This window comes from Ambystoma mexicanum, chromosome 2p (assembly GCF_040938575.1).
Source record: "Ambystoma mexicanum isolate Mex_15411 chromosome 2p, UKY_AmexF1_1, whole genome shotgun sequence".
In the NCBI taxonomy this organism is placed as follows: Eukaryota; Metazoa; Chordata; class Amphibia; order Caudata; family Ambystomatidae; genus Ambystoma; species Ambystoma mexicanum.
The window spans coordinates 1,419,003,581-1,419,030,754 of record NC_090923.1 but is presented as its reverse complement, the minus strand read 5'-3'; the positions used below and the strand labels follow the sequence as shown (position 1 = coordinate 1,419,030,754).

At 45.4% G+C, this 27,174-nt stretch overlaps 1 protein-coding gene across 1 annotated transcript; it reads right to left on the bottom strand.

Moving 5' to 3' along the window:
• Window positions 1-1,945: 1,945 nt before the first annotated feature.
• On the bottom strand, window positions 1,946-27,174 carry LOC138567898 (regenerating islet-derived protein 4-like). The gene is made up of 5 exons (XM_069646397.1): window positions 27,060-27,174; window positions 7,893-7,990; window positions 5,732-5,869; window positions 4,813-4,927; window positions 1,946-2,343 (listed from the first exon to the last, which is right to left on the bottom strand). Exons 1-5 carry the CDS (start codon window positions 27,172-27,174, stop codon window positions 2,276-2,278), a joined length of 534 nt encoding a protein of 177 aa, XP_069502498.1. The 3' UTR covers window positions 1,946-2,275.

Genomic DNA, 27,174 nt, shown 5'->3' with positions numbered 1-27,174 from the left:
TGCCCACGCTTGTGAAATGGACGTCGCATGGCTGCTGCGGACATTGCGTAATGCACAGACTTGATAAAAGAGTCCTTTCTGCGGTGCTGGCCCCTTTAAGGGCACACATAAGGCGGAGTTGCATCCCTCCGCGGTGTATGGCTTTAAATAAAGGGGGCGTTCCCGGCCGCGACAGAATGACCGAGGAGCCCGAACTGTTAACACGCGTCATGTGTGTATCTGTGTGTGTCCTGTGTGTGTCTGTGGCAGTGGCCATCACGGGGGTTCCGGATGCAGTGGGGACTCTGCAACATATTCCAGGAATGTGTACTCTGCAATGGCCTCTGTGGGGGTCCTCGTGTATGCTTCAGGATTTAGGACCTTGTTGGTCCCTACCCTCTGGAACAGGCTAGAGGTTCCAAGAAGGGCCTGGCCGACCACAGATTCCTGGAGCCAGGCCTGACGCAGCGGCAAACCTTCCACTGATAAGGACCACGTGACCCATGGCTCTGAGCACACCCCCTTCAAGAAGACCAACCACTGGCACCTGGGCTCCCCTGCAACCGCCTTTTCACGTCTGATGAATCGGAACCTCTGCCTTTCATTTTATGTTCCTTTGATTTAATGAATAAATCCTTATTGATGTATGAAAATAAAATGGCATCCGCATTTCATTTGTTCATTTCCATTTCTGCACTTTTTAGGGTTCCCAACACTAACCTACAGTGATGCAAACTGCCTTTCCAGGGCTCTATTCCACATGCGACTTCCAGTGTAACACCAAGAGGTTCGAACCACCACAAACGTACTTATTAGCCAATAAACACACAACAACTCAGGCTGATGGGAAGTCCAACACAAAAATAATGGACTCACTGAACAAATTGTATGCTTATGCATGTACCAGCATTAGGGTGCTTCACGCGTGTACAGGCATGACTCGCAGGCATGTCAAATGTTTTGAAGTTTAACGTTAGGTACGTTTCGCTCATGAGACACAAATGATTAAATGATTGTTCTGATGTTTTAAGTATATTATGATAACAACCAATTCAATATTTGTTTCTGTCTCTCCTGTGTCTGGTTTGTAATTCTTATCTCCATACTCGCCCTGCCACCGTTATGTATATATATATATATATTTTTTTTTCTTGGTGATCGTATGTTTAACTGTGTCATATTTATATTAAAAAAAAAGATTTTTGGGGCAAAGCGCACGTTACTAGCACAATTCTGTAATACTGTATTTCGCGGTTATGGGTAGAACCTATCTGTCTGTACTAGTTCTGCAGCTTGCCGTCAGATTGACTCTTTGGATTAAGCTCACTGGGGATACATCTTACCCCAAAAACTTTAGGTCTTTCTAATAAGAAGGCATGGCGGCTGGGAGGTTTCTGGCCCCCTGAGCAGTGACATGGGCAGAGCAGAGTCCGGGGGCGGACCTGATAGTGACTAGGGCATGGGTCATCACAAGGTATCATTTCAGGAATTGGGGTCTGGCATGCCACCAGCTGGGTTAGTGGGGGAATTCAGGACAGAGTCTAATTATTTATCAAGGCCTGACTGAGCAGTGTTCTGATGGGTAGTGAATGAGGGACTCTGTTTTCAGCTGAAGAGTAGGCAGGAAACCCTGTCCCCGATGAATGCCTCTGGTGCTCACATTCTCAATAATGGACCCGGCTCTGATCTTTAGCTGCTGGCTGAAGAGATGTCGCGTAACCACCAACCTTTAAGGAGCACATTTCCTGCCCTGGCAACTGAAGTTAGTTCCCAGTGAGATTCAAATGCAAGCAGGTAAAAGACCCCAAGAGCACAAGTGAGCGCATATGACTTTGCTTGAGATCAGCGGAGCACATCTGTCCTGCAAGAGGAGGGATCAATTACTTAACCAGCAACCCAGGAAACACAAAGCAGAAGACTGAGGTTGAATTGATTTGATTGACTTTAAGCTGAGTTTAATATCTTGATTTTACATGATAGAACATAGAGCACCGCCCACAGTTTACTGAGGTCTGTAACTGGACCTTGCTGAGTGGATTTCCTATGATTGAATCCCAGAATCCGAGTCACAGCGCTAAGAGGAACATCTGGAGCCTTCCAGAGAAAAAGAAGCTTGGCAGTGATATTCCCTCAGCCATAACAGTGACAGGAAGGACAGTGATTAAACAATGTGATCAGTGATGAAGAAAGTTCCCATGAATCAGGAGACTGCGTCAGAGTGGTTTTCATGCAGTCGGGTGGCGGAGCTGGGCGCCTGGAAGACACCATTCATGTGCCAGGGATCACGGTTCTTCATCTAGCGCTTGTATTTACAGAGAAAGGGATGCAGCTCATGGCAGCCAGAGTCATTCCATTTGAGGAAGCCTGAAAAAAACAAGGATTTGTTTAAGAATTCAATGAATGTAACCCTTCAGCAAATTTACAAGATCGCCTGCGATGTCTGAGCAGAGGCAGGGAAAATGGATGACGCATATCTACGCACTAGAAGGAAAGGTTGTGTCAGCAATACCGGGCAAAGTCTGGTGAGAGTGTTTATCTGTGGCATTGGGAGAAGGCATACTCCAGATTAGTGTGGATGATTCATTTCTAAAACAAAAAGGGGGGGTGCATTTTCTGGGCACAGTTAGCGAAAAGGAATATAGAGGGGAGATATTTAGGTTAATATTTGGGTTTATCCCTGGGTTTCTACAAAAGGTTCTGCTCGCTGGTATCAGACGTAGTGACAGGAGCAAGATAGACATCTAGTTATCAGTTGCCACAAATTGCCCCGCAAGGAGCCTCATGACACTAGAAAGTGATAATTACAAAGTAAAATTATTACTAAGGCAATATCCTGAAATAACTGGTAAAAAGTAAAATAATAGCAAAGTTCACAAAAGAAACACGAGCAAAAGAATCACAAAGCTCAATGCTAAGATTACTAACAGTCACGGTTCTGAGCTCCAACCTGGAGAACATGGTGGCAGGGGAATTCACTTTGGAGAAAAGAACCTTAAGATTGTGAGAATGCCTCTCCATTCCAGTGTGCATACACTGGATCTGGCCCTGGTTCCAGTTGAAAAGACTCCTCACCAGGAACGAGGGCAGTGAGGGAGTCCAGTGATGGCCAGGAGGCAACAGGACAATAGATGACTGTACCTGGTAGGCGGTGAGGGGTCTATTTGATTCAGTCGACAAAGCATTGTTGAAGTCACTTTATGCGCACACATTTGTGCTGGCTTAGTCTTGCCAACTTTCCCTTTCTCCCTCTCTGCCCCCCAGCATTACTCACTATGCAGAATGACCTCTGTGCCCATGGCTTTTCATGCTTTTTTCAGTAGATCCCTTTACCTTTCTCTTGCTCCCACCACTAAACGTCCTCTACTTTGCCCCCCAACTCCAGTGAAGCCACTTACTATAGGTTAGGTCCCTACTGCCTAGACAGGAAGTGTCCTGCCTCCCTCACACCCCCCAGGATGCATTTCATCAGTAGTTTGGTCATTGTGTTGTGTTCACTGCCCTTATAAACCTTCTGGTGCACTTGAAACTGTTGAATGTTGTCCCGTGATTTCACCGTGAGGGTCAGCAGTAGTAGCCCCAGGACCCATCAAAATGAGGCACCATCTCAGCAAGCCCAAGGGCCCTACTACCGAAAAGTGCCTAAGAAGAAAGTGCTACCACCACAGAGGCATCTGACAGGTTTCAAGATCAGTGTCCAGACAGTTCACAGGAAGAGAGTTTGGCGAGGATGGGGGGAAGAGCCAGGTACAGGTCGTGCTCAACAATTGACCATCAAACAATCACAGCTCAAAGTTACACCTTGCTGCAAATCTCTCCAGTGCCGCTCTGCACGGCCAATATCGGTTGCTTTTTTTGCAAGACAGCTCCCCACAGAGCATGATGCATCCATCTGTGATGTCACGGCTAGCAGAAGTGCCCATGCCACCATCCATGCAGGCCTATGTGAGCCGCCACATTGCTACAGTCAGGAACTCACATCTTTCCTCGGCTGCCAGCCTCAATGTCTAGCAACCTCAGCATCTTCACCTGCCATGCATAAGTGCACCATGCAGCAACTACTCTCAACAGCCCCACACCATGGATTTCAGGGGATACTTGATACTTTGGGGGAGCTCTGAACACCTTATTATGCTAATCCATGCATGGAATATGGTGGTTTTCAAGGTCACTCCAACTTTTTGTATTTATTTATTGCGCCTAATATCATACCTGAGTTTGGTTTCTAAGCGCGGATCTGTGATTCAAACCTCTGTTGCTCTGCGTGGTCTTGCTTATAAGACCAGAGCGTTGCCCCTGTGCTATCCTCCGTTCATGTGAGAGAGACATGATGACCATAGATTTTGGACATACTGCACCAGGGGAAATCAAAAGATATTTGCTCAAGGATCTCGCTAAATCCCATACTTGGAGGGAGAGAGGGAGGGAGGAAGGAAGGAAGGAAGGAAAGGAAGGAAAGGAGGAAGGAAGGAGGGAAGGAAGGAGTAAGGAAGGGAGGGAGGGAGGGAAGGGACAGAGGGAGGGAGGCAGGAAGGAAGGACAGAAGGAAGGAGGGAAGGAAGGAAGGAAGGAGGGAAGGAAGGAATAAGGGAGGGAGGGAGGGAGAGAGGGAAGAAGGATGGAAGGAATGAAGGAAGGAAAGAAAGAATGAAGGAAGGAAAGAAAGAAAGAAAGAAGGAAAGAAAGAAAGAAAGAAAGAAAGAAAGAAAGAAAGAAAGAAAGAAAGAAAGAAAGAAAGAAAGAAAGAAAGAAAGAAAGAAAGAAAGAAAGAAAGGAGGGAAGGGAGGATTGATTTCACTCCTGCTGAACTTGTGTGCCACTTTTCTCTTTTCTCACCTTCACTTTTGACAAGTTGACCACAGTGCTCTGCGCCATTAAAGTTATCTGGCTGACCAGCGTACCAGGCTGTGTAGTCATACTTGGATCCATCAATCCATTTCCAGCGCTGATTCTAAAAGGATAGATCATTAAAAAAACATTGAATTGTCTTGAAAGTAAATTGAGGTTGGCCCACATCTTCCCTCTGGAATATCTTTGCCGCCTCTTCCTCCTCTCCACTAGTCCCTTGGTTGCCCTCCGACTGCACACCTCTCCTCATGCTCCGTTTTCATATCGTTTTTTCTTATTGTGTCATGTACACTGCAGCCTCGTCCTGCTCCTGAGCTACATGTATATGTGTTCTGACTCCCGACCCCCCCCACCCCGTCCCCCGCCCCGTGCCAGGCATCAGGGCTGCCTCCCCCTGGCTCTATCGCTTAAGAACATTATAATGGAATAGGAGGGAGATCAGTAGAATGTACTTTATTTTAGCATCAGCTCTAAAGTCTGGGATATACAAATACAATATTAAACATATAGTCGGTACAATCATAAAATTCACACATAGGTACATGCATGATTCACATGTAGAGGTGGCGTCCTTCGTGACTATATTCAAATCCTTGTAAACATGTCCTTGCTACATCCATACTCTCGAGACCCATATAGAGTACAACTACATTATAATCCTTGTCATACTGTCCTATGCAGTCGACATTGCTCTGCTGTGACTCCCACCTGGGGAGTGAGGGAAGCTTGATACTAACCTTACCTTATGTTATCAGGGTTCATGTTTGCTAATAAGGGGCCACGCCTTGCTATTGTGTATGTGGTATAATGCCCTGTGGTAGAGCAGACATTGCGTGCGGGGTGCACAGCACCCCCCCCCCTCCCCGCCCTCGCTGTTCAGTCCAGTTGCTCTCCTGCCGTTGCATACCCTTTGTGGGTCATGGACCCCAATCCACACAGAAGGGGTTTCCCGTTGGGCTGCAATGTGAGGGGCAATGATGCTGGCCTCCGTGTCATCAAGGATGGACGCCAAGTGCGCTTCAACACCTTGGTCCTGGCACTCAAACTGCAGACAGAGGAGCAAACACACCGTTATAGCTTTGACTGAAAAGCAATAACATCCGTAGCAGAACCTGAATTACATCAATCATTTACCCCCACCCCCATTCCCACTAGGGATGTTGACAATTTGGACATTTGCGAAATTGGGCGTCATATTTTGCCAATTCCATGTGAAATTGAAGGACAAAAAGCAGCATATTTGCAGCAAGTGAAGTTTGCAAAAAGAGGCTTTGCAGTTTTTCAGAACCCATCCAATTCCTGCAAAAAAAGTCTCTTTCTATCCTGCAAAGGGGTCAATTGAAGCACAGACGGGGAGTTGAACGGAGTCCAGTGGGACATTTGGGAAAGTGTGTGGAGTATAAGAGTTGGCGTGAAGGAGGTAGGGTGTTGAATAGTGAGGACGGTGTGCAGGGTATCTAACAATTTTTGTAAAATGTGCAGATCTTCGATGCAAAGTCATGAGCGGAAAGGGAGTGGTTCTTGGGGTGGGAAGAGGCCTGGCGAGTCATGGATAGTTTATGGAGGCGACATAGGACATAAGGTTGGCATAACAAGCAAGTTTTGTAGAGTCAAAAGCACTAACGGGGGCAAACAGAGAGCCTTCGCAGGTGGTAAGAAGAGTACCAGAGTGATTTGTATGCCAGGGACAGAGATGGGTGTACATGGTTGTACTTAACGGTCCAATGGTGGAGGAAATCCATGGTTGAGGGAGGTTTAGACAAAGGGCAGAAGCGAGGAGGGTCGTTGCAGTCAAGGGAGGCATCCAGAGCACTTTGGAATGAAATGAAGGAGAGTTGACTAGAGTAGGCGAAAGGAGGGCAAGAGGGCAAGAAAGAAGGAATTGATATGGTTGGGATAGGGGTCATGGAGTCCTGTTTTTTCCCATCACCATTGCTCGTGCAGGTGAGTGCCTCTTTAGCCCTGTGAATTTGTAAATTGCACCCACAATTAGTGGAAAATGTCCGTGTAGCCCGCTTTACTCGCCATTTAGCCTGATTCTTGATTGCCCTCCTCCCGCCTCCCGACCCACCCACTGCTGTGATTGGCTGACTCATCCATAAAACTGACCCTCCTAGGGCAGCCCTCTGCCTGGCAGCCCCACCGGCTAAGGGCCCTGAGGCAAAGAACGGCTCCTACAGAGACGGCTCCCGGTTGTATCAGCAGGTATCCGCAGGAGAAGCAAGAAGCCAACAATAAGTGAAACAAGGGCAGGGACTGAAGCAATTACTTCACGCCTTGCTACCCTACCTCCCAACTGCCTCATCCTAGAGCACTCCTGCTGTACCAGCACTACCCGCAACAGGCAAATGCAGAATATGATTTTTTTGGGGCGTACTTACCATGGATCGGTCACCCTGCTGCTGAACCCGCACATCACCAGATTGCTTATGGAGTGCACTATAACCATTGATCCGGCCCAACCCCCTCTTGCGGTTTCGACTCCAGTCTACCAACACTACTCTGCCATCATAGGAGACTGTAAGCCCACTCGGTTCAGCTGCTGCTGAAATTGTCCAAGACCAATCCATTTATCAGTGTGTGCTCTGTAAATCACGCATAAGCATCGCTATTTAGGACCCCATTATTTATCCACTGATCGCAGTATGACAACTCCAGGGTTATCATCACAGCGACAGCCATGTGAGATTCATGAGAACTTCATCACTGCCGGCTCTTCCACTGATGTGAGGGCTGTGCCTGATTATCAACCAATCGGAGCTGCGCGAGACCCCCATCATTGTCAGTCCATTACTATCCCAATGGGACCTCCATTGTTATCTGCACCTTGATAAACCGAGGCACCTCCTCATTACTGTAATTCTATTAACAGCAGCATGTGGCCTTTAGCAATGTCCATCAATAGCCCTACTACATGACTCCTCTGTCATCATAAGGAACATAGGCATCCTTATGAGACCTGCCTTAGTCATCATCAACACATTGATGGCCCTTTCAAAAATGCCCCATGACCTTGTGGGACTGCCACCATTACCAGCCCAGCAATATTCCCATGGCTGGGTACTCACTTCGGCCTCAGGCCAGGAGCGGGGAGTCTGGAAGTATCCATAGCAGTTGGCCCTGTAGAAAAACCATCCAGAAGGACAGCTGGATCGAGCAAATCGACCTGCCGGGAAAGAAACTTACAACAGTCATCTCAGACAATCCTTTTAGGAAATGTAACCAAAATCCATGTCTTAGTACAGTTATCTAGAAATATGGCTATGGCCATCCTTAATATCCTTCACCCGGCCTCCTGGATCCTAATCCCAGTTTAAGGACAGGAATTTAATCTAGAGGCAACAATAAATGAGGGGGGAGTTGACTTCTGCGTCATTATTATACATTTGAAAGACATTGGCGGGTGAACATCTTAGGCAAATGAACAGAGCTCATAACCCTGAGGTTGCCCCCTATCTCTGGGAGAGAGAGAAGTAGTATGCAAGTGAGAGTTCAGAAGGATTCACAGCTACTGGGAGACCCCATTTCTGGCACAATATGGCACGTGTTCATGAGCCTTAGGCATTCTGAGGCAATGCGGTCTGTTTTTTTTCTGCAGAGATGAAGAGAAACGCTCTAATCCTGGGTGCAGGAGAGGATGGCTGCAAGTAGCTACACGCCTCTGCCCTCCTTTCATCCCCAGGCCTGTGGTCTGGGCAGCAGAAGCACATTTGGTTTTCAGTGGGCTGAGGACAGGGGCATACATAGCATTTTGTCTGAATGTTGTGCAGCTCTCCAGATCATTCTAGGCAATTTTACAGATGTTTCTCTCTGTTAAATTGTATTGGCATCTTTGATGAGCACGTACCTGAAGTTTCAAGCTGGGATGTACTGAGGCGATATCGCAAGGATCCTTTAACACGTGCAGCAGTGCCGTTACCGGCCTAGTCAAACCGCACCCGAAGGGTCATATTGCCATTAGCACCCGCGAGTAACCACACAAGCGTGATAAAGGCTAAGGAAAATTCTAAAAAAGGAAAAACGGACCTTCCAGCAGTCTTGTGCTGCCCTATCTGTGACAGGAGTCAATTTGCAGTGTTAATCAATGACGTAATCAGCGCTGAAAGCAGACTCCCTGTCATGGAAGTGGTGTCTCAGGACTGAAGGACGGTACGTTTTTTGGTTTTAATTTTATTTTTCCATTAGCCTTTAGCACCCACATGTGCTTTCTTGCGAATGCTAAAGGAGGTATTGGGAGCAAGGGAGACAAAGAGCAAGGGAGACAAAGAGCAAGGGAGACAAAGCGCAAGGGGCGCGCAGCAGTCAGGGAGCTCAGAATGCGCAGGCTTATACCAGAGAATCCAGAATGCTTTCCGAGTTCCCTGATTGGCTAGCACCCTTGCCCAGGGTGCTATTGGGCAGTAGCAGGCAAGGAAAGTGTATATGCTAAAGTAGAGATTTCTTCACAGTCAAGAGAGATGATGGTAATATTGGTTACTGGGTATGGTTTGTGGTCAGGACGTACTCACCACCCATAACTTCTGTGAGAGCCACACAGGCCAGGAAGAGCAGAGCAAACCTTGCTGATGCCATGATACCTCTGAGCTTCTCTCTGAAAAAGCAAAACAAACAAGCCATCGAGCGACATCAGCAACAGTGCAGCAAGAATGCCTTCATGGTCAGCAACAACTCTTATCCACAAGAGTTTGAGGCCTTTGATTGAAATCTGTTCCCTCCTTCGTCAGACTGCACAGAGCTAGAGGTGTGTGTGCTTAAGTTTGAATCTGGGAGGTCTGGTCAGCATCCCAGCATCCCAGCATCCCAGTATCCCAGCATCCCAGTGACATTCTGAGTGACCTTATCATAGAAACATAGAGATTGATATCTGGTAAGGCTTGCCAGGCCTGGCCTATCTGCAAATGTTCATGCACATGAGGACCCTTTAATCCATCCAATTTGCAAATCCCTGCCGCACTAGTAGGCACATCCCGTGTGCAAGTTATGCACGCACATCTCGTTTGCTAATTTCCCAAACACAAAGGAAAGGCCAGACCAATCATGTCCCTCCTATTTACCTATAGACTGGCAATTAAAGACCCAACGTCCATCTAGTCTGTCCTTTTACCTATAGATTGGAATATTCCACTCAGCCTATTCCCTCTGAAGCGGACTGCCGGGGTACCTCAGTTCCTTTCCTTGCAGAAAGGTATACCCTGGCAGGTTCATCTAGTCTGTCTTTTCCCTACACAATCAGGATGCTAGCCCGAGCCAGTCTGGCCATTTTGTGCCGATATGGTCTATGTCCATCTACTGTATGAAAGAGCTGCTAGGTGCATCCATTCTGCTTATCTCTATAATTAGTGTCCATGCGGCCCATTGAGTCTGCCCATGCATGAGTGAACCACTTCTGGTCCCGTGTTCGTGATCACACAACATATAATTCTTGTATTCATGTGTGCTGGCATCTTTGGCATGATGAGCATTGTAAATGGCCTAATACCACTGAACTGTTGACAGGTAACTACCAACAACTGGGATATATTCCAGGAGGAGTTGCAAGGGGCATCTGATGTTCATTGAGGGTGAAACTCGAGTTGTCGATCATGGGAGTTGCTAGGTCTGGAAAAGACCCGGGGCTAAGCTGATGTCGGAACTGTCGGGACTGGGGGCTAGCTAGTCTTTTGGCTGTAGCTCCTGAGATTCTATCCGGGGCTACAACCAAAAGATCAGGGGCTATAGCCCCCTTAGCCCCCCCCTAGCAACGCCCCTGTTGTCGATTATGTTATATGAACCCCAAGATCAAATGAACCTCATTATTGAAAGGTGTTCCTCTATACGTGTATGATGTGTATTGCCCCCTTACGGTCCCTTTTCCACCCCCGGCTCTGTCCCATCTTCCAGACATTACAGATTGTAGCCAAGGAAGGCATGAGGGATGCAGTGAGAACATGGGACAAAAGAAAATGCCTTGGGGACTACCACCTCCTAATCCTCCCACTGCTGTCGGTCCCCTACACCCTCAACACCAGAGGCCCCAGGACATAGATAAAAAGCTGCACCCCCTTGCTGTGAGGTCACGCCAGTGCAATAAGACTTCCATGATCCGCAGGTATGATGGCATAGCAGAACGATTTACAACATTCAGAAACATCTACAAGATTCTAAAGAGCTACACAACTAAAATGGTACCCAGATGTACACACGGGATAGAAGCCTGGGGAGAAAGAAAAAGAAAGAACTATGCCCACCGCAACCTCTTTGTTTTAAATCTATAGAGAACTTTCCCTGTTAGACCTCCTATTGAATTCCTGTTATGTGAATTGAATTTGTGTTCAATTAAGGTACTTTATCAATATCAGTGTGCCATGTCTAATTGGAAGCTAATGAATGCAGAAGATCAGCACCTGCGTGGCCTCCTAAATGTATAAGCTAACACATTTTTAAAGCTGGCAGAAAAGGCAACTTGTATGGAAATGGGGATTGCCTGGCACCATCAGACCAACATTGACACACGCAGAACTACCAGATATAAATATGAAAGGGTGCTGGAAGCTCTTGCTTGATAAAGAGCAGAACTTGGTCAGCCTATCCACCAAAAGCAGCAGTAGAAACTATGGGGCTACAGTGAAGGGAGAAGTCGAAGTGAGAGAGACACTGACGCTGTAGTGTAAAGTGATCCCCCGCTCTGGATTCTGTTGTACCTCATGTTTGAGCCTCACCACGCGAAGTTCGGGTGACTTCTGGTTTCATAAAGATCCTAGACACTCAGCACCCCCGTACCCCCCTGACTTCGTGCTTTATTGTGCTTTGAAACAGCTTCTGACGGAGGGCTCTAGACGCAACAATAAGCGTATACAGACATAAATAAATAAAGATGAGACAGCGGTCCAATGGGCACATCATTCAAACAGACACAGCCAAGGATTGTGCTACAAATTACTGGAGTAAAAAATATCCCCAGTCTGATGTTGAATAAAAAATCAATACAGGAGAAACAAAAAGAGCTTGCTATCAGGACACAGATCCGAGCGCTCTAGCCACATGTATACTATGATGCGCCAGGAGTTGTGATTTGCTATTGAAGATACTCCTGTGTTATGCCCCATTGCAAACGGTCACGGGCTATCCTTTTCCAAGAGGAGATGACGTGAAAGGGGAGCGACGCAATGAGGAGATTTGCTGGCATCCTTTGCCTCACATTGGATCCATTCTTCATTAATATGTTTGGTGACAGCATGCACGCTGTCAGCAATGTGCCTGCCAGCAGAAAGATCAGTGGCAGAGCATTCTACAGCACGTAAATATGTTAATGGTAAAGGAATTTGTATAGCGCAACCGCCATCAAGAGTTGGTCTCCAGGTGCTCGGACGGATCTGTAAACAAAGAGGTGGGGGTTGGGTTACTGGGTGAAGAGGGAGTAGGAAAGTGAGAAGGTGGTGTCCTGTTGGCGGCTTCAGTTCGGTTTTCACCGTGCGCTGAGTTTGGGTGTGAATATTGGATCGAAGCGAGTCCTTGTTTGCTGTTGTTGCGATTAATGTGTTGGTTGTTGTTGCGGTGTGGTGAAGTGCATGCGGTTTACTGTTCTACAGAAAAGAAAGGGGCGCTACTCTTTAAGAAACCCCCCAAGTGTGAACAAACTCCCAGAGTGTGCAAACCAATAAGAGGCTTTTACCCTCCAAACCATTGGTGTAAACTGATTTACATAATCAAGAGTGTTTGTTTGGGCTCACCATGTAAGTTTACACATCTGCTTTGAAATGTATACATGCTTCTTGGTGTCTGCTCGCTACGCTTTTGTGTACAGGTGGCATCCAATCCTTACAAATAAGCCAGGTTAAACGTATTCAGCCAACAACTCAGACTCGCCAACGTTTTGGGCAATTCAATCACACCCAACGTCTTTTGAGGTCCAGACAAAGTGGTGCAGGTGAGTTGGCGGCTGGAGTTCATGATCAGTTAGGTAAGCAGCGTCAGGTAGTAGAAGTAGTTCAGGGGGAAGTAGAACCTTAAAATATCATTTAGTTGGTGGGAGATAGAACATTAAAATATCATTTAGCTGGGGAAGGTAGAACATTAAAATATCATTTAGTTGGGGAGAGGTAGAACATTAAAATATCATTTAGTTGGGGGAAGGTAGAACATTAAAATATCATTTAGTTGGGGAGAGGTAGAACATTAAAATATCATTTAGCTGGGGAAGGTAGAACATTAAAATATCATTTAGTTGGGGAGAGGTAGAACATTAAAATATCATTTAGTTGGTGGGAGATAGAACATTAAAATATCATTTAGCTGGGGAAGGTAGAACATTAAAATATCATTTAGTTGGGGAGAGGTAGAACATTAAAACAGGCTGTATTTGAGAGACAGGGACAACATTCAAATAGGTTTCAGTCGAGTGAATGAATAAAATATGGTAGGCCATCTTTTCGTGACTACTAGCGGAGGAGAGAACCCTAGTGCCCACCTTCCCTGACATCACGTGGCATTTATTGTCAGTGATTAGGGAGTGAGGAGGAGACCATCCCGGAATTGTTTGGAGGCTGGCAGAACATTATTTTCATTGGCTGTAACTGAATTTAGCGATCACCCCAGCATCGGGGGACTTACATGGGTGGTAACAGCCAGCCAGCCTGAGACTAGGCAGGCCGAAAGCAAAGCGAGAGCCTCAGCGAGGGCTGTGGTCAGTTGCTGCCCATGTACGCCCGCAACAAGGGAGTGATCGCTATTCGCACCCCAGTGTTAGACCAGGGTGCACTTATTATTTTTTAAATGTTTGTTTATGGAGACAGGCTCTGTGCAAATTGCGCAAGCCTAATCTCCTGTAAAAAAACAGTTGACCACGGCCATACTTAACATATGCCCCTTTTTTATTTCTATGGTGGCTGTAGGGTGTCCTGACCCACGTTTAAGCTACCCTGCTACAACATTTGGTGCTGTGGGCTTAGGAAATTCAAGATGGCGGAAAACCCACAAGTGCGCCGAAATCCAGGAAAGGTGCGCAGTTGTGCGCACACCAAAATGGTTACCTAACTTGCCACCCACCAGGGTAAAGAAAGGTCTTTGTTAACAAAATCCACTTTTACTGATGTCAAAAAGTTGCTGAAATCGTGACTCATTGGACCACTTTAAAGATTCAACCCTTTTTGTGGGGTTCCACATAACCATCTTACTGTAAGGAGCCCCATCAAAACAATGTTAAGCAAGGATTTACTACCATGTAAGAACCATTCCTGTTTAGAATGCATTAATCCAAGAAAATCCCAAAAATGGGTGCAGTACCAGTACTCACCACTATCCAAAAGCCGGCGTTTTAAAACCCACTGTGTGTTTTTCTGAAGGCAAGCAAAATGCCTATTTCAAACCTTGCAACATGTGCAAAATATTCACTGAACACCAGCAGACATTTGGCAAAATGGAGTTTTGTGTGCCTACAAAATCTGGGAAATGAAGAGCCCAAAAACAATGCTTATAACAAAAATGCTATGGAGTCAGCAGCTTAAGCCTAACTGCAACTGGATTTAAAACCACCAAAATCGAAAATGTTAAATTAAATGAGTGACCTATGTTTGGTGTCACATGCCTTTGTAACTGTTGAAATGTCATAGTTTTGCACTTAGAATCAGCATTCTAGCTGCATGTGTAAAATTACAAGTTATTTTAAAAGCAACAAAAAGTTAGCTGAAGGTCTGGCTTAAGGAACTTGATTTTGCCTAGCAACGGATCCCATCAGGAGTGAAACTTGAGTCACAACTATGTTCCCAGGCCAATGTTCCTTTTGCTGCCCACACAAAGGATATGCCATCTATCTGATAATTGAATTTCCTGTGCTCTGCCAGAGAGTGAACAAAGCCCTCTCCACTCAGGCAAAGGTTTTTATTACAGACGTCGTAAAAAGTGGCTTCCTCCTGGAGAAGCTGGGAGGGGCACTGCCTGTGAGAAGCAAGCTGGCTTGGCAGAAACTGGAAAGACTGGTTTCTGTACCATGTGACCTGAAAAGACACACCCCTGCAGCAAGGATATGGTTTTATAAAAAGGGGGATAATTCATAGTGCGGACATGTGAAAATTTTATAAATGATACCATAATTCTTGTGATTTTTCTGCCCACAGTTTAAGACGTGGTAGGAACCGGTGGTATGTTCAGGGGGGTTTTAGCGGAAAAGTGGATATTACTCTAAATGTGTGCATGTTAAAAATCTGAAACTTCATCAGTTAATGTCCCTACCCCCTGCACACATGTATGTAAAGTTGGGTCCATGTCGGAAATTGAAAAAGCAGTTAAAAAGTCAATTATGTACACTCTTTGAATGCAAGCTCCGAGAATGAGCAGATTTGGACATAGACATGGCTAAATTCAGCCACACCATGTATATGTAATTTCAAACAACTGTGTAACTCTGAAGTATGGATTTTGATCATATATATATTTGGGTGCACAGATGATAAGGGAGGTTGTTTCAAGAGATCATAAAATGACATCAATCTGACTCACAGTTCAGTTTGCCAATCAAGCGGAGGAATGGAAGCCTGACCAATGACGAATGAGAGGGGCAAGTCTAGTGATGCAACACACACACCCATTCTCAAGAAACAGATAAAAGCAGAGAGTCAGGACACATAGAGACATTCAATTTCATCTGCCGCTGGAAGCCCTGCCGGAAAAATCCATACTTACCTCCATCAAACTCCAGAAAGCCAAACTAGAGACTTCAATCTATCCAGAGCAGAGACCAGACCAGAGAGAAAGCAGTGCTGTGCCTAGCAGAGACCAGACCAGAGAGAAAGCAGTGCTGTGCCTAGCCGAGACCAGACCAGGCGCTGTGAGCAGAATCCGGAAAGACCTGACCAGACTGAAGATCGTGACCAAGTCGCTTTCCTGTTCAAAATCTCTTGTGAGTACTTAGCAAAACTCAGAACACATCTCTTAGTTTAAATTCATCTAATTCAATCTATTTAACCTAAGTAGAACTGCCTCCTATCTGTCACCTGTCATTTCTAGTAAAATTTGTCATTTTGAAAAAGTGTGCGTTTAAAATTTACAAAACCAAAAACGACCTTTACTAAATTACTCATATCTCCGCAACCGTTTGGGCTAGAGACTTTTGCTGCCCACACAAAGGATATGCCATCTATCTGATAATTGAATTTCCTGTGCTCTGCCAGAGAGTGAACAAAGCCCTCTCCACTCAGGCAAAGGTTTTTATTACAGACGTCGTAAAAAGTGGCTTCCTCCTGGAGAAGCTGGGAGGGGCACTGCCTGTGAGAAGCAAGCTGGCTTGGCAGAAACTGGAAAGACTGGTTTCTGTACCATGTGACCTGAAAAGACACACCCCTGCAGCAAGGATATGGTTTTATAAAAAGGGGGATAATTCATAGTGCGGACATGTGAAAATTTTATAAATGATACCATAATTCTTGTGATTTTTCTGCCCACAGTTTAAGACGTGGTAGGAACCGGTGGTATGTTCAGGGGGGTTTTAGCGGAAAAGTGGATATTACTCTAAATGTGTGCATGTTAAAAATCTGAAACTTCATCAGTTAATGTCCCTACCCCCTGCACACATGTATGTAAAGTTGGGTCCATGTCGGAAATTGAAAAAGCAGTTAAAAAGTCAATTATGTACACTCTTTGAATGCAAGCTCCGAGAATGAGCAGATTTGGACATAGACATGGCTAAATTCAGCCACACCATGTATATGTAATTTCAAACAACTGTGTAACTCTGAAGTATGGATTTTGATCATATATATATTTGGGTGCACAGATGATAAGGGAGGTTGTTTCAAGAGATCATAAAATGACATCAATCTGACTCACAGTTCAGTTTGCCAATCAAGCGGAGGAATGGAAGCCTGACCAATGACGAATGAGAGGGGCAAGTCTAGTGATGCAACACACACACCCATTCTCAAGAAACAGATAAAAGCAGAGAGTCAGGACACATAGAGACATTCAATTTCATCTGCCGCTGGAAGCCCTGCCGGAAAAATCCATACTTACCTCCATCAAACTCCAGAAAGCCAAACTAGAGACTTCAATCTATCCAGAGCAGAGACCAGACCAGAGAGAAAGCAGTGCTGTGCCTAGCAGAGACCAGACCAGAGAGAAAGCAGTGCTGTGCCTAGCCGAGACCAGACCAGGCGCTGTGAGCAGAATCCGGAAAGACCTGACCAGACTGAAGATCGTGACCAAGTCGCTTTCCTGTTCAAAATCTCTTGTGAGTACTTAGCAAAACTCAGAACACATCTCTTAGTTTAAATTCATCTAATTCAATCTATTTAACCTAAGTAGAACTGCCTCCTATCTGTCACCTGTCATTTCTAGTAAAATTTGTCATTTTGAAAAAGTGTGCGTTTAAAATTTACAAAACCAAAAACGACCTTTACTAAATTACTCATATCTCCGCAACCGTTTGGGCTAGAGACTTGCAATAACTTTCATTTGGAAGCTGAGATCCCAGGCTTTCCTAGGACCCCAAAACGGTAGAGATAGTCCTTGCGGTTCCTTTGTAATAGCGCTCGGCGCATCCGCGAATTTTGCCGCGATTTGCAATTTCTTCACATGTAAAAAAACTGCTGCTGCCTGATTTCATTTGCCAGAAATTCATTTAACCTGCTAACTATCCCTGCATCATTGCTAGTGTGAGCCTGGACTAATATTAACTAGATACCACTCATCCTGAACCTCTAAAAGGGAATTAAGAGCGTTTCCAGCATATTTCTCATTCATTGCTAGCACCTATCAAAGCATTTGCCTGTGTTTTCAAACTTCTGTTTAAGCTTGCTGGATTGAACTGAATTACAGTTGATTGCATTTCTGAGAACTGTGTGTTTTCCTTCCATTTCCTTGCCTTGCATCAAGGGGGGGAGGGGAGTAGCCAGAGAAAAGTGATTACATTGTTTGGTTGAAATCATATTGCGTATTTTCTGTACTGCATTCATTGAATATTGCATCCACCTGAGCCTACATAAAGCATCCTCTACCACATTATACTTTTGTTCCTATTTACCAGTGTGCTACCTTATCCATTTCATGTCAACTCATTAGTGATTAAAGAAGTGTGCTAGTGCCAGATTCTCCGTTGTTAATATTTACCTTATCAGATTAAGTGTGATATTCAATTATTAATTTATTAAAAAGTGTGATATATATTTTAATTTATCAAATAAACCTTTTAAACTTGCAAAACAGAATTACTTCTTGGCTCAGTGGGGTCAGGGGGATTCCAAGAGAGGGGTGTTATACAAGGGTAGTCATCCAGAACGCATGAACTGGACCTAAAGATATATCAATAAGGGTTTTCATTCAGTATTCTAGACTAGGCGTTAACTTGGCTGTAGTGCTGAATTGAATCCTCTTGCATGGCCACGGTCGATAAGGAGCGTCGAAACTGGAGCTTAATGCTCTGGTCCGGAAGATAATTACGGAGGGAAAGAGGGCCTGGGGGAAGGGTGTAGGATGTCTTTGGGGTTTGTGTGGGGAGGAGCATGAGGAGCCAGAAGAAATGAAATACTGTTTAAAGGAGCATGAGGAGTCAGAAGAAATAACACACAGTGTAGAGGATCAGCATATGGGTAGTTCCTGCTCTCCACCAACACCCACTTCCATTGGTAATAATGAGGATGATGATGATGATAATGAGCTTAATACGGATAATGACCCCATTGACTCAAGGTTGCTTCACAGGATTCTAGAAACCACTGACACAGTAGAGGAGGTGCAGGAGAACAAGGCAACAGTGTAAGAGACTGGAGGAATAGACAAAGCTGCTGTCCTGTCTGCATTCAGTGTCTTTCAAGCACAGACTCTCAGATCTGAAAGTTCAAAATATTGGCAAAAAAGAGGGCATCATCTTGAGAGGTGGGCATACAGGTGGCAGTGAGAGATGAAGGTAAGAGGGACATCGAGTGACAGGTAGAGCAGTCCAGAGGAAGGGGCGCAGGTCAAAGGTGCAGCATGGGAGGTAAAGAGACGAGAGGAGGATAGCTAATGAGGAAAGAGGCAATCAGGAGAAGAAGGGGGACAGGAGGATAGGGTTGCCATTGGAGACGGAAGGGACACTGAAGGAGATGAATGTGGGGGGAGAGAAGCAGCGATGGTTCTGAAATGAAAAGAGGTAAATATGGAGAAATGTGAGCAGGAAATCCGGCCATTTAGAGGTGAATGGGGGTCAAGCGTTCGAGAATGGAAAGAGGAATGGGTACTGCTTACAGAAGGCAAGAGGGAGATCAGCGGAAACTGGGAGAGAAAAGAATTAAAGGAGTTGGGGTTGACAAGGAGTGGGAGAGTTGAAAGCAGTGGAGACAGATGGGAGGGTGAGAACAACAGGAGAGGGCGAGGGAAGTGTAGATGAAAGGTTGAAATGGAAGTGAGAGCAGGAGAAAGGGAGAGATGGGGAGGTGTAAATGGGAGAGGTAATCTCTCCAAAAATAAGGGGTAGTAGCCATGGCCCATCTTACCTGCCTGGGAATGGCTGCTTCTAGTCTCACCTCTGAGACTCGCGTCCCTGCATCCTCGGGGAGCCTGCTTATATATGATCTGAAGCTGAGATACCAGTGTTAGCTTTAGGAGGGGGCGAGGTGTGGTAGCCAAGAACTGGCTGTCTTCACACACAACTATGCACAACATTCCCTGCTCGAGGTATGTACACTTGGTCCTCTGTTTACCTTTGGTTTATGTCCCGGTAGCTCGGTGGATTGGGCTGAGTTATTAAAAGGAAAATATGTAATGGAATGTAAAGTCATCTGTCCTGGCCTTTAAATCCGATTGCTGAGTACAGCTGTCTGTAAGGTAAATGCTGGTATACGCAGGGAGCAACATTTTTACATCGACTACAATCCACTGGAAAAGACAGGAAACAGTCAGTTTCAGAATGCATTACAGTTGACAAGTGATGTTCTGCTGTTGTTAAAAATGGCAAATTTAACAACGTGCCCAGAAGAGGCAGAAGCAGTAGGAACTTGCAAACACGTTTCATTGAAACAGGTGGCAAATGAAAGCGCGTCTTATAAGAAGTTTGTGGGACAGTAACACAAGGTGCTGTTATTGACCCTTTCCTGGCCAGAACCTCTCTAGAGCATATAAAAGTGACCAGAAGCAACATGAAATGCATGGCAATTCCAATGATTGCATCAAAATCTATCCGAGCTACATATTTAGATTTTTTCTTTTAAATAATATGTTTGCATGAATCCATTCTTGTCCAGAAAGTTTTTGAACAGGGACAGTGCCCGTAAAAGCACAAACTACTTGGAAAGCCTGCTTGAAGAATTGCTGTCTGGCTGCCACATATGTCCACCCTTCAGAAGAATATTAAGAGGAAACACGTGGAATAGCATGCTGTAATTAACCTGACTCTGCCTAACTCTAATTTAACAGAGCACGTTGAATCCAATTGAATTAATGTAGCACTCACCCCACACTCAGGGGGAGTATACAGGGCCGGTAACACCTAGGTAGGCCTGAGAGAAGCAAGGGCCTCAGCGAGGACTCAGGACCATTACTAGCACTGTATACCCCCCCCCCCTTAGCGGGGGTGCGTATACTTTATTTATTTCACTGAAGATGGGCTCTACATGTATGACAAAAGCACAATTTCCCATAAAAAAATGTAAAAGATGGCTGCCGCCATTGGAAAAGGGACTTAGTCCCCTGTCTATTTCCATGGTGGAGGCAGCGCGGTAGGAGAGAGCGGTTCGGAGCATAAAGCTATGATAGGGCAGGTAAGAAGGGAAGGAGGTGGCAGGGAAAGGGTGCAGGCTGTCTTTGGGGGGGTTGGTAGGGAGGGTGCGTACATGGGGAGGCTACAGCGAAAGGCTCCCTGTTGCCTCCCCACAATCAAGATGGCGCGACCTAGGGAAGGGCCACCGGTGGCTTGAAAATGCAGGCGCTCTTAGCGCCCTTCTCTGGGTGCGAATATGATGTTCTTGGCCTGTTCCTCACAATTCCAATGTTATTCTTCGTATAGTGCCTTGAACAGTTTGGTGTTGCATGCTAGCTCCAATTTAAGCATTCAAATTTCTGTGAGCTTAGTTACCACAATTTAAAAGAATATTTTGTAATAGGAAGTTTGGAATAATATTCCTATCTTAACCCTTTGCTGCCTAAATCAGATTCTTAATAGGAACATAGACATGTAGCAAGCTGGAACAGTACCGCCATATCAATTTCAATTATAAAATATACTTCACATAGGTGGTAGGTAGCTGTGGTTTAGACAAATATTTTCGTTCAATGATATGTGAAATAATTGGCTGTCATAGCTGGCAAGTTTTCCAGTTCCATGTGAGACTCTTCGAGCCTGTCCTGTTTTGTTTTGAGTTTTTCTCACTGCATGCTGGGACTTTTAGGCACATCCTTACAATGGGAAAATTAAAACTCCATGTTCCAGCATGCATTTGGTAGCAAAAACCAGGGCTGGCTCGAGGCATTATGCATGGAAATGGGAAACATAGCCCATGGCCGGGAGGAAGAGGTTTGCAGCAGACGGGGGCTCTTGCCTCACGGCGATAGAGCTTAACCCTCGGGAGAAGTCTGAGGCCCTCCAGGGGCGGCTGCCCCACCTCGGGGGATGGTGACCAAGGGCAAGCATGGCATGCCTGGCCCTGCGGGGCGCTGGCCAGGCAGCATTAGAGGTTTGCCCTCTGGAGAGGGATGGATCCTCTCTCGGGATGCACGATGACTGCCGCTGTGCAGAACAGTGGCCAAGCTGCATTGGGGGCAGACCCCCCCCCCCGCCTGTCTGTGGCTCTAGTTGGAAGCAAGTTAGAGTTTTTCCATCAGAGGAGACGGGGCTACCTCTGTGGTGCATGGGGATCTCCACTGGTGATACTGCACTTTGGAAATGGGATTTGTGGCACTTATACACTATGAAACCTTGGGATGCTAGTAGGTTGCCAAATATGTAACTGGATCATAGCGTGAGAAATATCAGTCAGGGGGATTATTGAGAAACAGGGTAGTCCCAGAAATAACCAATTCAAATGTTAATAGCAACAGGAACTAATGCAATCAAAATTGATAATAATGTTGCAACTTTATATTGGTTCCTAGACAGTCAAGCTCGCTGTTTGCACTGCACCTCAAAAACCAGCCAGTTCTCACCTGCAAACCCATGCCAAGCCAACCTGCTGCATGGAATAGACACTGCTGCTCTCCTCCTGACAAGAAATATCATGAGCTGTTTCAGCAAAAGTGATGCACTTGCAGCTTTGTGAAAACATGCACTTTCTTGCAATGAACACTAATCTGTAAGCATACATGTTCTCTTATGATATATTGCATAGATAAATTCGCTGTAATGTATGGTTGCATTACAACCAGTTCAAGGTAAAGTCGGTAAGTACTCCACTGAGCTTCTTCCTACAGATTGTTGAAAAATGGTTAATTCTAATTAGTCTCAAAACTGTATTGTTTCTAATTTGAAGGTACAGGCTAGCATTGGTCCAGTGAAGTGACACTAACCTTATGTCAATAAACATAACACATACATAATTGAAAAAGAAACTAGACCACTTGCGCCACACCTTATATAATATGAGTGTTCATGCATACGCTGTTTTACTGGTTTGTCACTGGTTTACCAACACATGTTTCGACCTTCTCAACAAGGTCCTCATCAGGGTTTATATCTTTGATTCCGAATGTGAATCTCTTCCTGTCAATGGGATTGGTCAAGTTCCAAACTCTCCTGATTAACGCACGTGAATAGTGCTCTGATCCAGTCTATATTCAATAGCGCTTCAATCAAAGAACACAGCACCAACATATTAGGGATTCCATCATATCAGCCCAACCAACCTCAAAAAACATCTTCTAATATCCAAACAGTCCAGCTTGCCCTAATCAATTATCCTAATCCCATTGACTATAAGAAACATAAAGAGTACTTATTGACATACAGGAGGAGATTTTAGCATTGACATTTCCATTAAGGGCTTTAACCCCAATGGAACGGATTTATGAACCAAGTTGGCAGGTGGACATACCTTAAACAATTTGGGCGAGTAAGAGATTAACATTTGTAATCAAGGATACAAGCCCTGATGAGGACCCTGCTGAGAACGTTGAAACACGTGTTGGCAAACCAGTGGCAAATGAATAAAAGAAAATATGCATAAACAACAGAATTTGTCAGTTTTTGTGAAACAATTATTTAGAACGCTAATATTATATAAGGTGTGGCACACGTGGTCTAGTGTCTTATTTAATTATACATTGCAACCAGAGATCGAAGTAGCCACAAACAATAGACTATCCAGAGAAAATAGAAGAATTACCATGGCGCTGACACATGCATACAAACAATAACATTGGGGGTCATTATAAGTTTGCCGGTCTGGAATAACGTGCCGGTAATAATGTTTACCGGCACGTTTCCGGACCGGCAAACTACAAGTTGCGGGTGCCTGATTTACCTCCAGCTCAGGTAAGTCAGGCACCCCACCAGCAAAAGCAGCCGGAAATACCAGCAATCCCACCATGGAGTTCGATGGAAGTCCAAGAAATGGGGATTTACCGATTAAACTGGCACTTGGAATATTCCGGTAATACCGGCAGATCAAGTAATACCACCAAACTTGTTATGAAACAATTGTCATGCATGAAACACTGTATTGATATTGTATTGTACTGTATTATACACATAATGTTGCATACAATGATTTTCTGCTAGCCCCAAAATAGAACGACCCTTTGAATTAAAAGCACATCTGTAGGATATGTTTCAATAATTTGTGTCTTATAATAGGGACCGGAACACAAGTCAGTAGGTCAAGTACTTTGCGCCAAATCATCCCTTCCAATTTCTGCCGACTCTGATCCTTAGTGTTAAAGAGCATTTCTGTATCATAGAGCAGGGCCAGGATTGGGTTTGCTCTGTAGCACTTAGTGGTGGGCAGAAGGGAATAGCGATAGTGCTTATAATATATCCTTTTCATCTGAGCTATGTAAACCTCACATTTCTTTTTAGGTTTGTTAAAGTGGGTAGTTGTCTGGGAGCAGTTGTATATAGTGAACCCCACGTAGATGTTCTGATCTACAATTTTCCATCATCTGCCCATTGAGCTACCATTTATATTGTGAATTCCTTCTCTTATTAGAGCAGACCATGACTTTGTATTTATTGGTGTTAATCTCCAATTCATGATTGCTCATATAAAATGCTAAGGCGTCCAGACTGCGCTGAACACCTATAGGAGTTTGATCTAAAATGGCTAGGTCATCAGTATAAGCAAGGTAATGAACAGCAAAAGTACATATATGGGCGAGAAATGCCCTTACTTGTTTTAAGTGGTCCCTTAGTTCAGACATATAAAGATTAAAAAGTGGCGGGCAGGACACGGCCCTTTCGAAGCCTACTTTTAGTGTTCACTACCCTAGAAATGCAGCCATCCCAGTCTAATCGGAGCTGGACATTAGTGTCTGAATGAATTGCTATTAATATTTCCAGGATGTGGTTTGGGGATTCCCATTCCTTCATTTTCCTCCACAGGACATCTCGACTCACTCTGTCGAAGGTCAAGGAAAGGTTGATTTTATTTTTAAATTTGTTTATTGGCATTTTCAGTAATATCACTTACAAGTTTTGCAAATGCGTCTTGTGCATACTCTTTTACAATGCTTTTCGGTTTAGCCTTAACAATATAACAAGCAACAAATAACGAATAACAATAACTGTCTCCTTGCCATGTCCATATGTTTCAGCGCCTCTTGTTTTGGGGGCGAGGGGGTGTAGGGAAGTTGGGTAGCATACTCAGGGAGGGTGCAGGGAGGATACCTTCCCAGGGCCAGCGTTGTCTCCAGTCATTTATCTGGGGTTGCCCTTTCCTGTCTTGCAGGTAAGTTCGTTTCGGGTCATGGGCTCATGGGGGCTTGTCGTCCGAGGGGAGAAACATGCATCTAGTAAGTTCCTTCCATGCCTCCAGAGCTCTGCTGGACTCATCCGAAGATCTAGTGACACTTTCTTCCCAGACCTTGGTCTCAGCCGACACCCATCGCTCTGTTTCACTGTGTCATGCTTTGTATTGTGGTCCTGCGGGTCTTTTCCAGGACATGGCTATGGTTCTTTTGGCCAGTATGCACGTTATGTCCATAAGCCTAACTATGTGTTTCAGTTTGGCTAGCCTAGGATAGGTTTCGAGTAGGCATTCCTCAGGTGTCCATTTGTAGTTGATCATGCCTGTTTTCTCGCATGTCTGTTTTACCCTATCCCACAGCGTCCTCGACTTGGGGCATTCCCACATCATGTGGATTAGATCCGCTTCCTCCCTCATGCACCAGATGCAGTGTGACTGCGCTTGTTTGTTAAACTTAGCTATTCGTTTCGGGGTTAGGTAGGTTTGGTGCAACACATTCAACTGTATTTGTCGGAATCTATGATTTCTGGACACCTCTTTGGGGAATGCAAGCGCCCTATTCCACTCCCCCTCTGTCATTTCTCTGCCTACATCCGTTTCCCATTTACCCTTTATTTCCATGCTCCGGGGGTTAGGTATGTCGCTCAGGTGTCTGTATATTTGAGATATTGGTCTGCTGCCCTCCCCCATATTGTATAGCAGCGTAAGTAATGGTTCCGGGTCCGGTTCCGCAGGACATGCTTCCCATTTACGTTGTGCTGTGGAGCGGACCCTCTGGTACCAGAGGAACTGGCCCGTGTGGATGCCCTCTCTGTCCTCTAGTATGGCAAATTCTTTAAAGATGCCCTCTTCGTAAATGTCTCCCCAGGTGTAAACCCCTCCGCTTTCCCATAATCTAATTTGTTTTAGGTCAGTGACCGTTGTGTACAGGTCTGCGAGCAAGGGTATTTCTGGTGCATAAGCGTTTTGCGTGCGGGTAAGTGTCCTTGTTCTACGCCAGATTTCCCTCCCCAAGGTGACTATGAGGGGTGCCGCTCCCAGCAGTTTCATAGGTACCCAGACCAGTTCTTTCAAAGTGAGCGGGAGGCTCATGGTCTGTAGCAGGGGTGTTTCATCTGTGGGCTCATCGGATAACCATTTAATTACAAAGCTAAGCTGAGCTGCTAGATAGTATTTTTCTAGGTTTGGGAGTTGGATGCCGCCTTGTGTGCATGGTAGGATCAGTGTCGACAGCGCTACCTTGTGTCTGTTGTTCCCCCATATGAACTCTCTTATTAGCGTCTCGAGCAGCCGGAAGAAGGGTTTATTGATATAGTAGTGTACATTCTGGAACCCATATAGGAATCGCGGTAAAACAATCATTTTAACTATGGATGCCCTTCCCATCATAGATAAGGGGAGTCTCGACCAAAAGTTCATGGATCTGCGCAGAGCCGGGAGCGCTGCTTTTGTGTTATGTTAATGCATCAGTGCGGGGGTGTGCATTATTTGGATTCTTAGATATCGGAATGTGGTGGTCTGCCATCTTATCCCAACCTCCGGGAGTGTTTCCACGTCCTCATTTTTTAGGGCCGCTAGAGGGAACAAGCAGGATTTTGCCTTGCTTAATTGGATCCCAGAGACTCTGGAGTAATTGTCCAGGACTTCTAGTATAGTTGGCACGTTGAGGTGTGGGCCCTGACGTATATAAGGACGTCATCTGCATAGAGCGAAATTATGTGATCCACCCCTCCTAGTCTTATGCCGGCGTCAAAGAACTGTTTCCGGAAATAAATAGCTATGGGTTCCAGCCCCAATACGTACAGCATTGGGGATAGTGGGCAGCCTTGTCTAGTCCCTCTTTGTATGTCCCAGGCGTCTGACACATGCTTCCCTGACTTTACTCTTGCTCTTGGCCTGGCGTATAGTATCTTAACCCATCTAATGAATCCGGATACGAAGCCAAATTCCTTGAGCACAGCCACAAGCCACTCCCAATAAATGGAGTCGAAAGCTTTTATGGCATCGAGGGATAGTAATGCACTGGGACTCTCATCTTCGCTAGTTTGCGCTATAATGTGTTGCAGTCTGCGCAGGTTCATTGACGTGTTGCGCCCCGGTATAAAGCCGTTCTGATCAGGATGTATTATGTCGCCTATTATTCTAGACAGGCGCTTGGTCAATATGGTGGCTAAAATTTTCACATCATAGTTTAGCATTGCCAGTGGGCGGTAGGAGTCGCACAGGTCTGCCGGTTTGTTTCGCTTCAGGATTGGGACCACAAGTGTTTCTCTCATGCTTTCCGGCAGTATCCCCCTCTCATATGCCTCTTGGTATACTTTGTGTAGCAGGGGTGTGAGGGAGGGTTCGTAAGCTTTATAAAACTCTGAGGGCAGCCCGTCAGTGCCGGTGCCTTACACGTGGCCAGGGACCTAATTGCTTCGGTTATGTCTTCAGGTGTGATTTCTGTATCTAGTGCCATGGCCTGTTGAGTAGGCATTTTGTGGAGCCCAATCTCATCCAGCGTGTCCAT